The following is a 20,152-nucleotide window of genomic DNA, read 5'->3' as shown; positions in this document are numbered from 1 at the left end:
TTTTCTGTATTTAGACAAATTGTTCTAAATAGTTTTTGGGATTTCGGTTGAATACAGGCCACCATTTAAGACATTTTATTTTCTTAGGATATTCCATGTGATCTTTTTCATTATGGCAGTAAGACATCCCCAGCTGTATTAGTTGTTAAGCCAGAAAAAATTGCATATTATTATTATTATTATTTTTTAAATCATCTCTAGAGGGATTAAGTTGCCTCTTTATCATGTTACGTAGCTGAATAACTGCTGCTGTGGACGTGTGTCTTATTTCAACTTGTTTAAGTTTAAAACAGTGTTACCAGAATTCTAACTGAGCAAAGGAGATGTTTGTGATTATATTTTCTCAACTGAAAACTGTTTATGTCAGTTCCAAGAAAATGTCCAAACCCTCGGGATCTGTGAGTTTCATTTCTACATAATTTTTTTTTTAATAAATAGTCTTGTGTTTGTGTGGGAGTACATCATGCTCAGATGTGTCGACATTTGTTTTCATTTGGTTTTTGGTAACTTGAATAAAAAAAATAAAAAAATAAAAAATCTGAAAAAGAATGGATGTCTTTCAATAATGTATAACTCAAGTATCAAGTGTCTTCTAACTTTTTTTTTCTAATCTTTATTGAACATGTTGAAAATAGTACAAACAAAATAAAATGAATGAACAGTAAAAAAAAAAATCAAATTATTAAAACAAACAAAAAAATAATATTGGCAGGTTCCAGATACTCAAATGTGACGATTTGATGTTTTTATTTGACAGAAAACTATATTTCTACAATTTCACTTCAAAATAAAACAGAAGTATTTCAAGCAATATGTAAAACATTTAATTCAAATAAAATAAAAATAAAAGTACTCATTATGCTGAATAGCCTCTTTCAAAATGTAAATATCGAATTAGCTGATTAAAGGCCTACTTCACCGGTTGGAATATGAAGGTGTGTTGAACTCGGAGATCCTATGAAGTATAAATGTGCAAACATTTTTTAAATCGGATCATCCTAGCCTGAGAAAAGGCAGAAAGAGTGTTTTATGGTCTCACTGTCTAACCCTACATTTCTCTTTCTGTGATGTCACAGAAAGAGAAATGTAGGGTTAGACAGTGAGACCATAAAACACTCTTTCTGCCTTTTCTCAGGCTAGGATGATCCGATTTCATTTTTTTTTGCACATTTATACTTCATAGGATCTCCGAGTTCAATACACCTTCATTTTCCAACCGGTGAAGTAGGTCTTTAACTGTATGAACTATTATAATTGGTCTTCCTGGCACAGTCTCCTCCACCGTCCAGTAAAAGGGCTTTGATCACACTAACAGATTGCAAACCTTTGCTGGACATGGCCTAACAAAAAATTAAGTAAATCCATTCAGCCCTAGTCTGCTTCGAGGCTGGGGTGTGATGGTAGCTTGAGGATGAGCTCACACTGCAGCTTGCTTCTCCTCTGTTGTTGCATTAGCAGTGGAGGCTCAGCTGTGTGTGGTTACCAACGGGGGGCGTCTTGATTTGCCAATCAACTGCCGAGTTTCTGGTGAGCTTTCCCGTGGGAGTATAATAGGTATGTTGATGGAAACCGATCAATTTCGTCACTAGTCGGTGTAACTTAAAAGAAGCTCGCCTCCTCAGCTACTGAGCATTTCACCAGCGGCAAGGCTGGCAGGCTTCAGAAAGGGAGCAGTGAAGAAGCGGATGAGACAAACAGCTCCATGGGGAAGTGGTGACAAGATTGGGTTTTGATATTAAACAGTTTAGTCTGGATTATATTTCCTGAGTCGTTCCACATGTACCTGCTACTTGTGTCTGGGTGTGGTTGTGAAAAGTATTTGGACCCCATGAAAAAACAGGTTGGGTACCTTTTGTAGTTCTTCTACATTCTTATAAGCAGGACAGGCTAGTTACTCTGTCATTGCCCTGAGTCTACAAACAGGTTTAAATGATCTCTCCCCATAAAGTACATTTTTGTGATAAAGAATTTCCCTTTGGGGACAATACCTTCTAAAGGCTTTGACATAAGTATTCAGGTTGACACTGCCAGCCAGGTCTGACCAGTTTTTCAGAAACCTGGCCCCTTTGACCAACCAGCCGGGTCCTACCACAATGAAGCTGACGAGCAGCATCCTCCTGTTTTACAGCGGCGGCTCGCGATAGGGCGACACCCTCCTTGAGCCATACCAGCAAAAAACAAAAATATAATAATGATAGTAATAATGACAGCATGGCCATATAAAGAAAGGTAGACAGTAGTAAGGCAAACCAATGTGATGGTTGCACATATGCTATGCCAGCATCCATTTTTGTTTAATCAGAACACAACTGTCAAGTCAATCAGATTATTGTGATTAATTGTAGAGCAGGGGCCGTATTCACAAAACATGTTATCTTAGCACTAAGAGTACTCCTAGGGAGCACTACAAGTTCTTAGTAAGGAGTAATTTCTTAAAACCTTTTCACAAAGCTGATAAGACCAACTTTTACTAAGGAATGGGAGGGACTCCGAAGGTAATACTAGAGTGTTGACCCTGTTGCTATGGATGATGTCATGTTCATACCTTCTATGCTTACAGTGATTGGCTGAGAGGGAATGAGAGCTAAGAGTGAATTTATGATAGAAACACTGTGGGAGATATCCATATTGTGTCGCTGTATTAAAGTAAAGAGTTTTTATATACAATTAATGACAAGTGACACTAATTTAACATGAAACCAAGATACTGCAGGGTTTCCCACACATTATTTCACAATTAGCCTACAATAGCGCCACATACCTAGGTCTATTCATTTTAAATTTTACAATTATTTGAATCGGAAAAAATATCCTCATTGAAGAGCTGCACGCCATGCACTCTCACTGTAATTCCCTCAACGGCGGACTATGCAGCAATAGCCAGACAGCGACAAACCAGGAAATTCACCATTTAGAAACAACAGCTGGCGAAATCGTAAAGTGCATGCTGAAGGAAAAAGGCGAGACGCGCAACTATACAGTAGCGGACCTGTGGAACGGAGGAGATGCTGCGAAGCGCCATATAGGCCTCTAGTAGGAAATTAAACCCAAACGTGACACCAACAGTAACTTTCAGTGCATCGTAAACCCAAAGCAACTGCAGGAAAAGGAACTTAATACATATTTTATTATATACATTTAATAAATATAAATGTGTCTATACTTTCTAAATATAGCTTTACTAAGATCATTAACCCCTTACAGCTATCCAAAACACCATCAAATGACTGTCTGTGATTTACTCTTAGTGACTTAGGAGTCCTCTCGAGGACTCCTAGCTTTTCATAGATTTAGGAGCTAGTTTTAGCGCTAAAATGCTTTGTGAATTACACTTATTTAAAAAAGTTAGGAGTCCTAAAATTAGCAGTGAAACGCCCCTTATTTTTGAGAGTTACTCCTAAATCAGCACGTTAGGACCTACTCTTAGCCTTAAAATGTTTTGTGAATACGGCCCCAGGTCTCTTAACTTTTAAAGGAAGCCTATCTGAGGAGCACACTGGTAGATGACAAGTTATCTGTGATGGCCACAGCCGGATAATTAAATCATTTTAGAGCTAAAATTATTTTATTCAAGAAATTAACTAACTTTATGTCCAAAAATACTGTACAGTACAATGCTTGTCTAATGGTGCCAGAGTGGTTATGCCAGATGAACAGGAAAAACAAACTGTTAAATGCAATATGACATTGTCATATTAGCTATCTGATTTAGGTTCATTTTGGGTCATTTTACCCATCATGGCAACAATTGCCCCCCCTGAGATTATTGTCAGGAGCCGCCACTGCTGTTTTAATTATTGCCGTAACCACCAAGGTCCTGCTTTCTGTATTGTTTCTAAAAATAAAAAAATAAAAATAGACCTAAAAAGTTCTTAATGCAAAGAAAGATACAAGGCACAAAGAAGTTGGAAATAACTGAAGGAACAGATTTGAGTTCAAAGATCAAGAACTTTTTTGTAATGACTTCAGTGCTTTTGCAGTGATGAGAGGAGAATGAACTAAGCCTAAATGTTGCAACCAAACATAGGCCAACTTTGTAGTTTTGAAGGGTAGGTTGGTTTGGTTATTCATGTAGAGAACCGCCTTTTTTTCTTTTTTGTGTGAAGAATTTGTTGTTGATGTTAATTTTTAAGCGTTATTTATTTCAACAATACCACCAAAAGATTTCAAATGATTTATTGTCATGTGCAGAAATACAAAAAAAAGTGCAATATTTGGTGCAGACCAGCAGCAGACCCGGGTTCGATTCCCACCCGTGGTCGTTCTCATTTCTGCTTTTCTACTGCTTTTTAAATGGCCGTAAGCGGAGCCGCGGCTGTGTAAACACCCAACTTTGAATAGATATTGACATAAATATCTAAAAATCTAAAAATAAAGTTTAGCTTAGTTAGGTTCTTGGCTTCCAAAGACCATGGGCCATCCAAGTGGCTGGGCCCTAGAAAGCCTTCCCACTTTCTACCCCTTATGGGCGGCCCTTTGAAAACTGACCAATTTCATCACTAGTCGGTGTAACTTAAAAGAAGCTCGCAAGGCTGGCAGGCTCCAGAAAGGGAGCAGTGAAGAAGCGGATGAGACAAACAGCTCCAGGGGGAAGGTCTACTCTCACTTCGTTGGAGCAAGTGTATTTTTAGCTCCCAACTCGTTTCACTTAGTTTTTTTTCTCTTCCACTCTCTCTCTCTCTCTCTCTCTCTGGTGGAGGATATATAGCCATGGGCACCAGCCGGGTGGACAGGTTTGTGTGCACAGTTCTGCTGCTGCTGCCTGTGTGTGGACTCTGCGCGGCCAAAAGCTGGACTCCAGGGGCATATACAAACAGCAAGGCTGAGGCAGAACGGTTCCTTCACGACTACAACAGCACAGCCGAGGAGGTTGCGTTCTACAGTGTCTCTGCCAGGTGGGACTACTTCACCAACCTAACAACGCACAACTCCGAGCTTCAGGTACGAACAAACTCCAGCATCCCTTGCACTTAAGTACATATAATATATCGCTGGGAGAATGTCGACGGACTGAGCCTTCATCTCATAGCTTGGTAATGCTATTGGCCAGTTTAGATCAATTCTTGCCAGTATTTTCACCTCGTCATCGTTAAATGCTCGCACGGTCAAGGGTTTCTGTGGAGCTGCGCCCTTATTCATCCCTCTCCTGAATGACATGCTCGGCTTCCTCCCAACTAATAGAACGGAGATCTGAGTGCCCTGCCCTGCGAACGTACACAAGTTTTCAATTCATCTCTAGAGGGTCTCGCAAACTATTATGTTGGCTCTTTGTTTTTGTTTTTGTGATATTTTCTGACAGCGAGAATGTGACACCTGCTATATTCCAGTAAAGGGTAGGTGTGGCAAAAGGTTTTCATTCCAATCAAGCAAGAGCACACCTTACTCGACTTAAAATAAATTAAATCAACTGGACTGTCTCCACACAGTTCAGTTCTACACAAACTAATTGAAAATCTTTATGGTGGCATACAGACTTATGTGGCAATATTTGCAGACTTACCTTTTGCGGGAATAAAAAAAATAAAAGCATTTTGTAAGGGAATTTGCACCTGCATCTCACCCAGGGCCGCCCATAAGGGGTAGAAAGTGTGAAAGCTTTCTAGGGCCCATCCACTTGGGGGGCCCATGGTCTTTGGAAGCCAAGAACCTACCTAGATAACCTTTATTTTTAGATATTTATGTCAATATCTATTCAGAGTTGGGTGTTTACACAGAGCCGTGGCTCCGCTTACGGCCATTTAAAAAGCAGTAGAAAAGCAGGAATGTTCAAATTTCAAAAACCTCCAGTCAATGGGTCCCCCTTACCCATGCTTTTACTCCTATCAATGTGTGTGAGTGCGCTCATCTCTCAATAAACACATACATGTATTTGTAGAGAGACTAACCATCTTATCAACCAGGGACTTGCAGAGACAGTTGGGGGAGCAAGGGCTCATTATTATTTTTAAATAGTTGCACATTTCTGACTTAGCCCAGCATACCAATTTATTTTGATTCCCTGACACTCACACAATTGTTTAACAGATCAACAGATCTCTACAAAATAATCAGTTCACACAGAGACATTGCTCTTCTTTAGTATTCACTAAAGCAAACAGTTTTTTTCACAATTTGCATGTTTTCTATGCTACTGGTTTCTGGTATAAGATACATTTACATTAATTGACAGCACCAAATATTGCACTTTTTTGTATTTCTGCACGTGACATTAAATCATTTGAAATCTTTTGGGGGTATTGTTGAAATAAATAACACTTAAAAAACAACATCAACAACACATTCTTCACACAAATGAAAAAAGGCGGTTCTCTACATGAATAACCAAACCAACCTACCCTCAAAACTATAAAGTTGGCCTATGTTTGGTTGCAACATTTAGGCTTAGTTCATTCTGCTCTCATCACTGCAAAAGCACTGAAATCATTACAAAAAAGTTATTAACTCTTTGAACTCAAATCGGTTCCTTCAATTATTTCCAACTTCTTTGTGTCTTTCTTTGCACTAAGAACCTTTTTAGGTCTATTTTTATTTTTTATTTTTAGAAACAATACAGAAAGCAGGACCTTGGTGGTTACGGCATTAATTAAAACAGGATGATGCTGCTCGTCAGCTTCATTGTGGTATGACCCGGCTTGGTCAATTAGCCAGGTTTCTGAAAAACTGGTCAGACCTGGCTGGACGTGTCAACCTGAATACTTATGTCAACGCCTTTAGAAGTTACAGTCCCCAAAGGGAAATTCTTTTTCACAAAAATGTACGTTATGGGGAGAGAGAATTTAAACCTGTTTGTAGACTCAGGACAATTACAGAGTAACTAATGTAGAAGAACTACAAAAGGTACCCAACCTGTTTTTTCATGGGGTCCAAATACTTTTCACAACGACACCCAGACACAAGTAGCAGTGTTTTCCGTGAGCAGGAACGACTCAGGAAATATAATCCAGCCAAAACTGTTTAATATCAAAACCCAATCTTGTCACCATTTGGCACACAAAGGGTTTATAGGATGGATTATGTTTGAAACAGTTACACTCCGCTGTGCTCAATCTGAATTTTTTTATAACATTTCTGCTTTTCTACTGCTTTTTAAACGGCCGTAAGCGGAGCCGTGGCTCTGTGTAAACACCCAACTTTGAATAGATATTGACATAAATATCTAAAATTAAAGTTTAGCTTAGTTAGGTTCTTGGCTTCCAAAGACCATGGGCCCCCCAAGTGGCTGGGCCCTAGAAAGCCTTCCCACTTTCTACCCCTTATGGGCGGCCCTGAGTGTATAGTATATAGCTCTGGACTACCACCATCCAAGTTGCCCAGTCCCAAAGCTTTCTCTTCAATCAGCTCAGGCTGCCTACAGTTAATACTGCGATTAAAAAAAAAAGATACATTATGTTGTATATAATGTATATTATATGCTATTCATAAATATTTTGGAAAAAAAACAAATGTGCAACATCAAAACTCTATTCCTGAGATTATTTTCCCCTTTGAGCATGTCTGACCTATATGGGTTCAGTTTGGTGGGCCTAAACTGACCTGGTTTTATCTTTGTTTTATCTAGTGCCACCCAATTTCTTCCCTAAAGATCTCTCATTACATTGGTCTATTTCATCAATCAATTTGGCCCACCTGATTGTGTTTACCTTGCTCGATTTTAAGCAATGCAGCTCAGGGTTAACACACTTTTGCACATACAACAGTTTGACAACAAGTCAAATCATTTGTTTTATCTGTTTTAACAATTTATTTCTGGAAAAGAAAGATGTTTAATTGATAAACAAACATCTGTTATTTCATATAAAAAATACTGGTATTGATAAAAATGAATTAATAATGGTTAAAATAAAAAAGAATCCAAAAGGCTCAAGGGGTTCACAAACTTTCAAGCACCACTGTATTTCTATTTCTGCAACAATAGAACAGTAGTATATCATTATTTGCAATGGGTGCAAATCAACAGACACACATAAACTACCCAGGCATTGTATCGACAGCAGCCTTGACTCCTTCCATTCTTCCAGCACTGTTGATTGATTGATTGATTCAATTTATTTCAGACATAAAAAAAAAAATTAAAAGCATGAAAATACAATAAAAAAATATGTTCAAATGATTTCACAAAATAAATAAAAATAAACAAATAACATATTGAATTGGTCATTATGTTACTGGGAGGGAGCGCCCACCGCATGTTCATGACTTTCCAGGGCGCAATAAAAGAAAGCTCCTAGGGTTCAGTGAGGATATATACAGTATGAGAATGTGTACCCAAGGCATTAACAAAAAAATATATATATATCCTTGAGCGGAGGTTATTTTGCTAATATGGCCTTGATCCATACAGACCGATAGAGCACTTTATTGATCCTAGAACCAAGATGTGTTGATACAGCTGCCAAGGGACATATTTTAAGTCAAAAATGAAGACATGCTGTACAGGGGTTAAATAACTAGAGAGTGTACATTTTTATGAACTATTGCGTAGGTAAATCATTGTTGGACACAGTGACATGTTTACCTGTCGACGGTGTGAGAGTAAAAGTCACAAATACCAAAGATGTCTAGACTCTTCCCGATTAGCCCCAATTGTAAACTTGCTGGGAGCACTAGAGGAAAAGTCAAGGGATTCATCCTCTGTTGTGAATGTCATGATAATCAATCTATCCACTTGTTTTCAAGATTTGAGTCTTTGAGACCAAAACGATCGACAGACCGACAGTGGGATCAACATTGCCATTTTCACTGACTTATACTGCAGTTTATGGGGTCTTTCGGATTTACTCTGTGACATCACTATACCCAAACATTGAAAAGATGGCATGTGTAATGACAGGCTTTAAAGGAGCCCCTCTTGGCACGACTTTAAATTTGAGCTGAAATGAAGAGTTTCCATGTGTCCTAATGGTTCCAACTCCTCCTCTTGTCTTTAGGTAAATGCATCACTGGCAGAGCAGGCCTTCTCCTCAGCATGGGGGGCAAAGGCCAAGGCAGTGTTCACTCCTGCAACACTCAACACTCTCACTCCCAGCGACAAGAAACTGATGGACAATCTCATGATCCTTGGAGTTGCCAACCTGCCCCTGGCTGAAAGAGAGGAGGTTTGTTTCTGTTTGTAATATTATCTCGTGGGTCATTTGTTGTGACTCCTTGTACGGGCGGCTGTGGCGAAGTGGGTAGGGCAGTCGTCCACTGGAGTGCGGGGTCGGTGGTTTTGATCCCCCGTCTCCCCGCCACATGTCGTAGTGTCCCTGGGCAAGACACTGATACCCTAAATTGCTCCCAATAGTTAGCATGCACCCTGCGTGGTAGCTGCTGCTGTGTGATTGGGTGAATGTGTACAAAACAATGCTTTGGTTCTGTGAAAAAGCAGGGACTGAAAAAGATGCTGCCCCTTTTTGAGCATCAAATACTGACTTCAAATCACCTTTTCTTGTCTCCAGTACAACAAGATTACCAGCACCATGGACAAGATCTATTCAACAGCCAAGGTGCGTCCGTCGACACATATAAGCTGGAGCCTTGACCCTCGTGAGTATAAATACTAAAGAAAAAATGCATGAATTGCATTGAAACACAGGAGGCTGTTTGACAGCAAATGTTGAGGGAATATAAAAACAAACAACGATGGGGAGAGGGGAAGTCTAGAGAGAGAAACAGTAAGTGGGTTAGATCTTATCTGCTCTTGGGTAGAATGACTTCAGAAAGGTTTCCAAAGGAAGTGTTATGGATTTGCCCGGCGAGTGTTTAGCTCATCTTCTGAATCCTTTTCTTTGTGACTGAGGCTGTGTTGGATCTTTTTTAATTTTGCAGATCTCATGGCCAACTCCAGGAGCTACAAGAGGCTGCTGTTTGCCTGGGAGGGCTGGCACAATGCGGCAGGTGTTCCTCTCAGACAGTACTACCCTGATTTTGTGAAGCTCAGTAACAAAGCCTCGAAAGCTGATGGTAAGACCTTCCCCTTGACCATTGACCACGAGGTTCATAATGCTACTAACTGGTTCATCTTAAGGAAAGGAATAAAACAAGAAAGAGAGTGAAACTGATTTTTTTTGTTGTTGTCCTTTTGAGGGTTTGCGGACACCGGAGCTGCCTGGCGCTCTTGGTATGAGACTGACACCTTTGAACAGGATCTAGAGGATCTCTACAGGACCATTGAACCCCTCTACCAGAACCTGCATGCCTTTGTGCGCCGGCAACTCTACAAGCAGTACGGTCCCAAGTACATCAACCTTAAAGGACCTATCCCTGCCCATTTGCTAGGTACACCATCTCAAAAGCTGCCACCTGTGATATTGCACTCCAGGGGACTTGCTACACTCTACTGGGGCACAGGCCCCCCGAAGAAATTCTGAATGCCTGCTTTGTGTATGAAATGTGAAGATATTGGGGTGAATTAAAGGTGTAGATTTTGTCTTTACTAGGGCACAGCAGATCAACACTGGGGCATGTGCCCCAGTAGAAAGGGTCTAGCAACGCCCCTGTTGCACTCATATCAAGCTTGATATTAGGGTTGAGAAACTAAGGTCCGAGGGTGTGTTGCAACCAATCAAACCCCCAGCCGAGACGCAAAAAGATCATTAATTCGTAAAGAAGACTTGGAAAATCATCTAAAATGTAATGGCTCATGACCCACCATGGCGCATTTGCTTATCTCGTTACTGCGACGGAGGCGTTTCCTACAGTGCTTCTGAGTGGCGTTACCCATAACAAGATAACTCGTTGCTAAAGTGTGTTTTCTTCCTCACCCTCAGGAAACATTTGGGCCCAGACCTGGAACAATCTTTATGATATGATGATCCCGTTTCCGGACAAACCCAACATCGACGTGACCGATGAAATGGAAGAACAAGTGAGTGTGGGGGAACCATTTTGTGTCATTCTGTAGGTCTGACAGTGACTTCAGAAAATTGCCCCAAATAAATCAGGAATCTCAAAAATAGAACCCTTTCCCTGTTTTAGATGATTATAGTTGTTTTATATCACCTAGCTACGTTGTGACCTCCTCCCTCCTCACTAGGGCTACAACGCCACGCACATGTTCCGTGTGGCCGAAGAGTTCTTCACGTCTCTGGGTTTGGAGCCGATGCCCGAGGAGTTCTGGGAGGGATCCATGCTGGAGAAGCCTGAAGGTCGGGAGGTGGTGTGCCATCCGTCTGCCTGGGACTTTTACAATCGCAAAGACTTTAGGTAACATTATATTATGAGCTGAGTTACAATGACCTTACGTTTATCTTCCGTTAATACACTTATGGCTAATCCTGTTGCAACAACTTAATAACACCAAGCCATTAGTCAATTATACTGATGTCTGAACCTCTGTAGGATCAAGCAGTGCACCATAGTAACAATGGAGGACTTCTTTACTGTGCACCATGAGATGGGGCATATCCAGTATTTCCTGCAGTACAAGGACCTGCATGTGAGCTACCGTCACGGCGCCAACCCCGGTTTTCACGAGGCTATTGGCGACGTGATGTCTCTCTCAGTTTCAACGCCCAAACATCTGCAAACCATCAAACTGCTGGACTCGGTGACTTCTGACGATGGTAAATAGACTTAAGGCCAGGACACACCAGTCCGACATGTTCCGACTACGCAAAAAATGGAGTCGGCCGTTTCAGGAAGCTCCAGTCTTCCCGTCGCGGCCAAAGAACACACCGAGACGACTGTTTATTTTCCGTACGCTCGCGGGACGTAATGTCTCCACAACAGCAGGCGGCGCTAATCTGTATTGTGGCCCGAAAAAATACGAAAGCCGGAAATGATTGGACGTCTCTCTAGAGCATAAACATAGATAGAAATACGTATTTATATTTATGGGCCATAAGAGCACAATTTTTAGCAGAGAGTGTCGAGCATGGTGTCGAGCAGTCAACAAGGGTTGATGCATGTGAGTACTCTCAAAACGAAACGAACAAACACATTAAAACGATGGCTAGCTGTTGTTAGCTGTTTGTGCTACCCGCCTCACTTCCAGGCTTCACTGATTCGCTAGCCCTCCACCAATCAAATTGCTCCAAATGAAAGACGGTCGGCCGCCGATTGAACATGTTCAATCGGCGGCCGACAGGCTCAAAACAAGCCCGACGACCTCTACGTCGGCCGACGTCACGGCACACACCAAACAGATTCGTCTTATTTTTTGACGACGGCGATTATCGGGCTGGTGTGTCCTGGCCTTTAAAAAGACTGACTCAAATCCAAGCCACTGAAATTGCCTCTGGATACTTTGCTAAAACTGAGGTGGTGAATCCTTAAATATCTTGTGATGTCTTCATGTAATGCTGCATTGTGCTTCTTCAGAAAGTGATACCAACTACCTGTTGAAGATGGCACTGGGGAAGATAGCTTTCCTTCCCTTTGGCTACCTCGTCGACCAGTGGAGATGGGGTGTGTTCAGTGGAAGCACGCCTCCAGGGCGGTACAACGCAGACTGGTGGCACCTCAGGTAGGCTTTTTTTTTTTTTGCATTTTTATGGTTTTATTGATAGTGTAGAGACAGAGTTGAAATGGGGCAGAGAGGGGAGTGACATGCAGAGAACGACCGCGGGCTGGAATCGAACCCGGGTCCGCTGCTGGCCGAGGCCCATGGGGGGGACGCCCTACCAACTGAGCTAAGGGCGCCCCCCCCCAGGTAGGCTTTTATGCACAGGCCAAATCTACTTACAAGAATATATACAGTAAACACAAGGCTATTCTGGTGGCTGCTTCGCTTAACACAGCTAAGCAGCTATGACTGCAGGGGCGGATCTACCGGGGTGGCATGGGGTGGCAACTGCCACCCTAAAAAAAGCCTTGCCACCACAGCTGCCACCCCAGTTGGCAACGCCAAATTAAACATTTATTTCTGGCTGTTAAGAGACATTTACGAGCACGAGTTTCAAATGTCCGACTGCAAGTGAATGCAGCCAGTGAAAAATCACTTCTTCTTTTTTTACAATCTCAACCAATTTTTTTTAACAATAGAGGAGAATAAATATTTGAAAGCAATACAGAATGCATGATATTACTGCATTGTATTCTATTCTATTTTTGTCACTGGGAACCTAAATGTTGTCAATTACTTTACATAAACTTGATGCAAACAAATTCACCAGAATGCAGGAAATGAAGTGATGAATGCTCAAAAATGTCTGGGGGGGGGGGGGGGGGTGGCACCCCCAGACCCCCCATTTAAAAAGTGTCCTAAACCAAGGTTTAATCGTTACCTACACCCTTGAAATTCATTAATTATTTTGTTTAATTGTATCTATAGGCCTTTTTATAAGGACACTTCCTAATTCTTATCACACTATTTTAAATTAAAGTCTTAGGTCGTGCTTATCAATTGCTCATAATAACCAGTAGGCCTATTTCTGTGTTGGACATTACTGAACCTCTTCCCATTTACAGTGTGTTTAACAGGTCACTGTTTGTGACCAAACATAGGAAAATGCCACACAATATTTATATGAATGATTTTATCTGTATTGTATGTAAATTACTAGAATATTTGAATAACTTGATATTTGCACTCGAGTTAGACTGATGATTGACATCTGATGGGAGTATCTCATATTAACACAGACAAATACCAAAGACTCACTGTTAACAAGTACTTATTGCAGCCCTATTTGCATAGATTTTGAGCCCCATTCCGGTGTATTAGTGCAGGTGTTTGTTGTGAGGCAGGTAATGTAGTAATTATTCAGTAATAATAATCTTTAAAATTGTCTGACACCTTTTATGTTTAAATGTAAGGCTTCACTCGTGCTACAATACATTAAGTATTATGTTATTTAGTCAACATATATAAATGTGGGGGCTTTCCCAAGTAAATATTTATTTATATGGCTTTAATTAAATCGGCATACTGTATATACATCCGCCACAGGTTGCCACCCCTTAAAATCTCCTGCCACCCTCTTGCCACCCCATGATTATTTTTCTAGATCCGCCCCTGTATGACTGTGAACATAGGAAAGCAGCTAAGTGTCTAGTGACTTTCTTGGCAGGGTACAGTAACTCTCTGGAGGGTTGCAATCGATGATGCGAGGCTGCACGACAATCCGTGGTTACTGGCTTTGGAAAAAGAGAAGCTTGCCGTTTTCCAGTCTTTACAGTATCTTTAGTATTTGTTGAGGAAATGACTTAACTGACTCAATAACAGTAGGGACAAGATGTGAACACAACATTCGCATACCATCAGCTTTTAAAGGCCTACTTCACCGGTTTGAATATGAAGGTGTATTGAATTCTGAGATACTATGTAGTATAAATGTGCAAAAAAAATTAAAATCGGTTCATCCTAGCCTGAGAAAAGGCAGAAAGAGTGTTTTTTTTAACCCTATATTTCTCTTTCTCGTGTCATCACAGAAAGAGAAATATAGGGTTAAAAAAAAAACGTACTTTGTAATTATTACTGTGATGTCACAGTAAAAGACATCACAGTAATATTTACAAAGTAAGTTTTTTTTTAACCCTATATTTCTCTTTCTGTGATGTCACGAGAAAGAGAAATATAGGGTTAAAAAAACACTCTTTCTGCCTTTTCTCAGGCTAGGATGAACCGATTTCAATTTTTTTCGCACATTTATACTACATAGGATCTCAGAATTCAATACACCTTCATATTCAAACCGGTGAAGTAGGCCTTTAAGTTAACATGACATAATGTATATATTGGGCTTGAGTAGATTTTTTTTTTGCTGCCTGCCTGCCTTGGCCATAAACAACCCCCATTAGAGCGACGCCAGTGAACCAAAACATTCAACTTATTGGCATGACGGCTAAACAATAAAATTAAAAAATAAACATGACGTTTGATAAATCAAGGTCGTCCAATGCTTTGAATTGGAATCACACTATTAGCCATAACATCTCATAAAGCAGAGCAGAGGGAAGCTGCAGATGCAAGTGATAATTATCTGGGTTCATCACTATGTTCTATCCCTTTCACATTTCTTGGTAAGGTTTTAGTTTATTGTAACATTCAGTTCAGGCAGATTAAATCGAGCTGCTCGGTTTTGCTACTAGAAGGGTGGGGATGGCAAAAGGGTGGGGATGGCATGGAGATCCAACCTGATACTTAAACCTTCAGTGTGTAGAATTTTGGGTTTTATTTCCTAGCAGATTTTGTAGAAAGTAATTGTAATTTCCATAAGTACATTTAATTCAGTGCATAATAGCTGAACATTTTTTTTTTTATTATTTATTTTTCCCTTAGAAAGGGTCTCATATATGTCCATATTTCTGCATATCTTGGACCAAGGCCTAGTGCCGCCATCTTGAAAGTGTCATAGTTGGAATGTCATCAGGTGCATTGTTTAAAATGTAGAATTGTTCTTGTCCTTGAAGTCCACTGTAGCTTCTGTTATTATTCGAAAGGGTTGGGGTTACCCAGGGAGCGTTGCATTCGAGAACTTTGTAGAACTTTCTTGATGTCATATTACACACTGCACCTTTAATAGATACATAAAACTGAACAAGTAAGAAGGAAAAATCACTAAAGGCTGAAAAACTTAGCAGAATTGTGGTTTGGCCATTCAGCCCATATTGGTATATTCTAAATGTGTCTCTTATTTCATCTTAAAGGACTAAATACCAAGGCATCTGCCCACCCAGCCCACGCACAGAGGAGCACTTTGATCCTGGGGCAAAATACCACATCCCTGCAAACACACCATACATCAGGTATAGTAACTGTTGATATTTTCATGACATGTATACATTTCTTTTTTGAGTAGTCTGATTGACACCCAAGTTACAACGGCTTTAAAAATAAGGTCAGTGGTTTTTAGTGCTGCAACCATGATGCATGTGCATATGTGCCTGAGGGCAATCTTCTGCAATGTGGACTGAATTACTATCACTTGAGTGTGGTTTCAAACATTTTCATTTTTTTTCATTTAACTTTTATTTATCCTCGAGAGACCAATTGAGGGGTGACCCTCATTTTCAATGACGTCGAGTTCAAAACAAATTCAAAACAACAATACATACAAAATATTCAATGCAAATACATCAAATACACAACAAGTGAAGAGAAGAGAAAAAAAAACAATTGAAACATTTACAAAGTGGTGAAGAGTGGCAGCAATTAAAAGGAATAAAGTACAATATAGTCTAATTAAAACAGTTACAGGTAGAGTTTGGCAGATCCAAGATAGTCTGTTTAAATTGGCCAAAGGATATGAATGTATTTAGTTTAATTTTTAGCTGTAAGTTGTTCCAGGAGTCGGGGGCACTGAAGCTAAAAGCTGTCTTTCCCAGCTCAGACCGGGCTTGTGGGACATAAAGCATAAGCATGTCAGTGGAGCGGGTTTGATAAAGCCCATCTGAAATGTGCAGCATTTCTGTTAAATAACGAGGAAGCTTCCCAGTCAAGGCTTTGTAAATAAAAATGTGCCAATGTGCGTCAAAACAAAGCAATAAGCCCCACAATTGCAGGAAGCGTGTTGCAGAAGGCTCTATTTAAAAAGCCTCTTTCCCCAGCTGGTTTCTTTAACAATGTGTGGAACGAGAGTCAGTCAAACGCACTTGCAATCCTGCTGGAACACACGCTCACAGCATTGTTAGCATCTTTGCTGAGAGGGCCACTTTAGTTTGGTAAATTACTTTACAAAAGTTTACATTACCAAATAGTAGAGCATTTAAGACCCATCTAAACTCATGTATTTGGTTCTAGCAATGTTTAATATATTTGTAACTCATTTATTTCTTCTCTCATGTCATTTATTTCTGTCTGTCTTTTTAATGACGAACAATTCTTTGTACGGCAGGTATTTTGTCAGCTACATCCTGCAGTTCCAGCTTCATGAGAAACTTTGCGACGCAGCCAATCAAACGGGGCCATTGCACAGATGTGACATTTACCGATCTGCAGAAGCCGGGGCCATTTTAAAGTAAGCGTTCCTCATTGTGCCTTAGATGTTCATTACACAGTGCATGAGTAGTGGTTTATAGAAACAGTAAAGCTGTGATAATTTATGTCATTCTACCACTTCCAGGAAAATCCTTCAGGCTGGCTCTTCCAAACCGTGGCCCGAGGTGCTCCAGGATGCCATAGGCACCAACAAGTTAGATGCAAACTCTCTGATTAGATACTTTGACCCCATTATCAAGTGGCTGGAAAAGCAAAATGTGAATGAGACCTTGGGATGGCCTGACTTTAACTGGGTTCCACCCATCCCCGAGGGCTACCCTGAGGATATTGGTGAGGGAGGACTTTGAGCTAACACTCTAAGTGGTTACTGACTGGTAAACAAACATGTTAACATTATCTGGAAGGAAACAGAAAATGCAATAGAAGAAGTATACCTGCATTCCCGAAGAAATCAGCATGTGAGAAAGGGAATATTGGGCAAAATGTGTCGTGCTATATTCTCTCCAAGATGTAACGAAAAAAATAAAGTAAATAATATTACAATTTCTTTGACTTTGTTAAATTTCTCCAAGTATGTTCCAAGACTATCATCGCTCCAGCAAAATATAAATGTATGAGATGCCCCCCCCCCCAGGGGCCTGTTGCATACAAGTGGAATAAAGATATCCAGGATGATTGATAAAGCCAGCCTTGACAAATTCTAGCCTGGGCACTTTGGATTAGTCAGTTGCATAAACGCCAATCCAGGATGTAAAGGGGCTGCTTTGTCAAGCCAGGTGTAAGTCATTCTGTTAAGTTGACAGTGAGCAGTCTGCAGGTGCATCTAAAAAATATAATATTATGGAAAGTCCATTCAAAAAGTGTCAGGCCTTTTTTTTGGATGATTGATTGATCATGGAAAAAAATCCAGTATTTGAAAATATTAGAAAGTTAAACAAAGGATTTATAATACTCAAATGTCGACCTTCTGAAAAGTATGTTTATTCTAGGTTCATTTCACTTCATGTGTAATGAATCTAGAATATATTTAAGTTTCACTTTTTGAATTAAATTACAGAAAAAAGGAACTTCAACTCAATCAGGTCAGAGATGCAAAATTGGACAGATCTGTGTTCAGACAGGGTGCACGACAGACATGTACAGCCATTGAAACAATTATGGACGGTCTGAATTTGTTAGATGTCTGGCGCGTGCTACACCCATTAGGGAAGGATTTTACTTTCTTTTCCAATCCACACCAATCATTTTCACGAATTGATTACATATTAGTGTCCAAGAACCTCGTTAGTTATGTCCAGAATGCTTCCATTGGAAACATAGTTATTTCCGATCATGCACCAGTTGACTTAATAATAAGTAGTTTAGACAAAGGGGAAAGTCGATGGAGATTCAATAACTCATTACTGCAAAATGATGCATCATGTTCTTTAATTGTAGCAGCAATGGAGGAATACTGGACATATAATGAAGGCTCTGTATCTGATCCTGGTTTTGTATGGGAGGCATTTAAAGCAGTCCTAAGGGGGCAACTTATTCAACATTGCTCATATAAAAAAAAGAAGGAACGGGAAAAATTACATAACCTTGAGCAACAGTTGAATCATCTCAAACTTCAATATATTAAAACACCAGACATAGTTACCTGGAAAAGTATGAATACCACAAGATTTGAAATTAATAGTATCCATCAAAAGAAAGCAGAACATGCCCTCTTTTGTACGAAACAACGCCATTATGAACAAGGAGAGAGAGCAGGAAAGATGTTGGCACATAGGGTTAAACAACTCACTACACAAAATACCATCCCATCAACAACCTTTCAACAAAGGACAAAAAAGATGACGTTGCATGAAAGTTAGCCCGAGAATTCCATGAACAGAAAATGCAATATCTGAAGGAAGTATGACATGAAAATGAAAATTCTACAGGTGGAATTGGACATGAAGATGGAAGAGAGAGCTATGATTCAAACAAGGCACAGTACTGAGACAATTGTGATGACCAATCACTGTGAAGATATACGTAGAAAATTAAAGGTGTTCATGTTGTGTTTTGTTATTCATGTGTGTCAGTATTTTGAATCACAACGACCATATTTGAAAACAGAATTGTTTTAGACAGTCATTGTATTATGCTGAATACATCTTCAATTTAAATGCATCCATCTAATAAACTCAAGCAAAGTTGTTATTTTCAGTGCATTTTCCATATTGAAAGCGGTCTCGAAATGTAAGTTCATCAAATAAATGTTTTGGATAAGACCTATCCACAAGTACTCTCCTGGCTGGCCTCTGCAGTGGGAGTTGGTCTTCATTTAGATATTCCAAATAGTCCATGATCTCTCACAAACACCACTAAACTGAAGTTAAACCTGCCTCTTTGGAGGATTCATTTAAGCTCAAATTTAGACCTTGAGTAGCTCTAGTCGTCCATCTTGCAATTGGCTTTGTTTAATCCAGAATAGCTTTAATCTAGGACTATTTTAAACTGAGTCTGTGCAAGTGGCTTTGAATTAATCCAGCTCAAACAGGGAAACAGTCAAGTGAAGTGCAAGTACCTCAAAACTGTAATAATAAAATGTTTGAATAAATGTTCCCAATAACTGTAGTGTTGCTTTCCCACCACTAGATGGCAGTACAGATCTAATAAAGCATTCACAGTCTCTTGCTGTTTAAAAGATGATGTAAGGATGAGGATGAACCACCAGGACTGAATCTGAATGGCCTGCTTTCACCACACAAACTGATATATCACAATTGCTTTAAAAAAACAAAACACTTAATCCCCCTTTCTTCCCCTTTCTGTTGCTCGGTTTTAACTTCAATAAGTTGTCCTGTCCAGGTATAAAATGCATTGCGTTGCTGCCATGTGATTGGCTGATAAATTATATGCGTTAACAAGAAATGTAACCGCTGTACCTAATAAAGTGGCCGGTGAATGTGTGTGTATATATAAATAACCAACACATACTAATTTGTCTGTACATCATGGCCCATCCCATACATAATTATAACACCGATACAACACATATTTCATCTATAGCTTCCGGTACAATATCTATAATAAAATATATTTTATTTTGCAAAAGAACAATGAAATAAGAACATACTGCATGTACAAGTATAAAATGGTAAATGGACTTGACTTATATAGCGCCTTCTAGCCGATTTTCTCAGCCCCAAAGCGCTTTACATATCTTACCACATTCACCCATTCATACACACACTCATACACCGATGGTAGAAGCTGCCATGCAAGGCGCTCTCTGAACCATCGGGAGCAATTTGGGGT

At 40.0% G+C, this 20,152-nt stretch overlaps 2 protein-coding genes across 2 annotated transcripts in view; both read left to right on the top strand.

The window, feature by feature from the left end:
* lsm3 (LSM3 homolog, U6 small nuclear RNA and mRNA degradation associated) overlaps positions 1 to 549 on the top strand; it is a 5,494-nt gene extending 4,945 nt beyond the window's left edge. The window contains exon 4 of the mRNA XM_080027071.1: positions 1 to 549. This exon is cut by the window's left edge and continues 556 nt beyond it. The gene's annotated coding sequence lies outside the window, so the exon portion shown is untranslated.
* Positions 550 to 4,710: 4,161 nt separating this feature from the next.
* On the top strand, positions 4,711 to 17,208 carry LOC307249230 (angiotensin-converting enzyme-like; the record flags this gene model as incomplete). The annotated part of the gene is made up of 12 exons (XM_080025873.1): positions 4,711 to 4,941; positions 8,928 to 9,095; positions 9,438 to 9,525; positions 9,808 to 9,942; positions 10,066 to 10,257; positions 10,749 to 10,846; positions 11,015 to 11,184; positions 11,320 to 11,543; positions 12,301 to 12,445; positions 15,571 to 15,669; positions 16,758 to 16,880; positions 16,986 to 17,208. 12 exons carry the CDS (start codon positions 4,711 to 4,713, stop codon positions 17,206 to 17,208), a joined length of 1,896 nt encoding a protein of 631 aa, XP_079881999.1.
* Positions 17,209 to 20,152: the final 2,944 nt, after the last annotated feature.

Source organism: Ammodytes marinus (genome assembly GCF_949987685.1).
Source record: "Ammodytes marinus genome assembly, chromosome: 4".
In the NCBI taxonomy this organism is placed as follows: Eukaryota; Metazoa; Chordata; class Actinopteri; order Uranoscopiformes; family Ammodytidae; genus Ammodytes; species Ammodytes marinus.
This window is presented reverse-complemented; position numbering and strand designations above follow the sequence as displayed.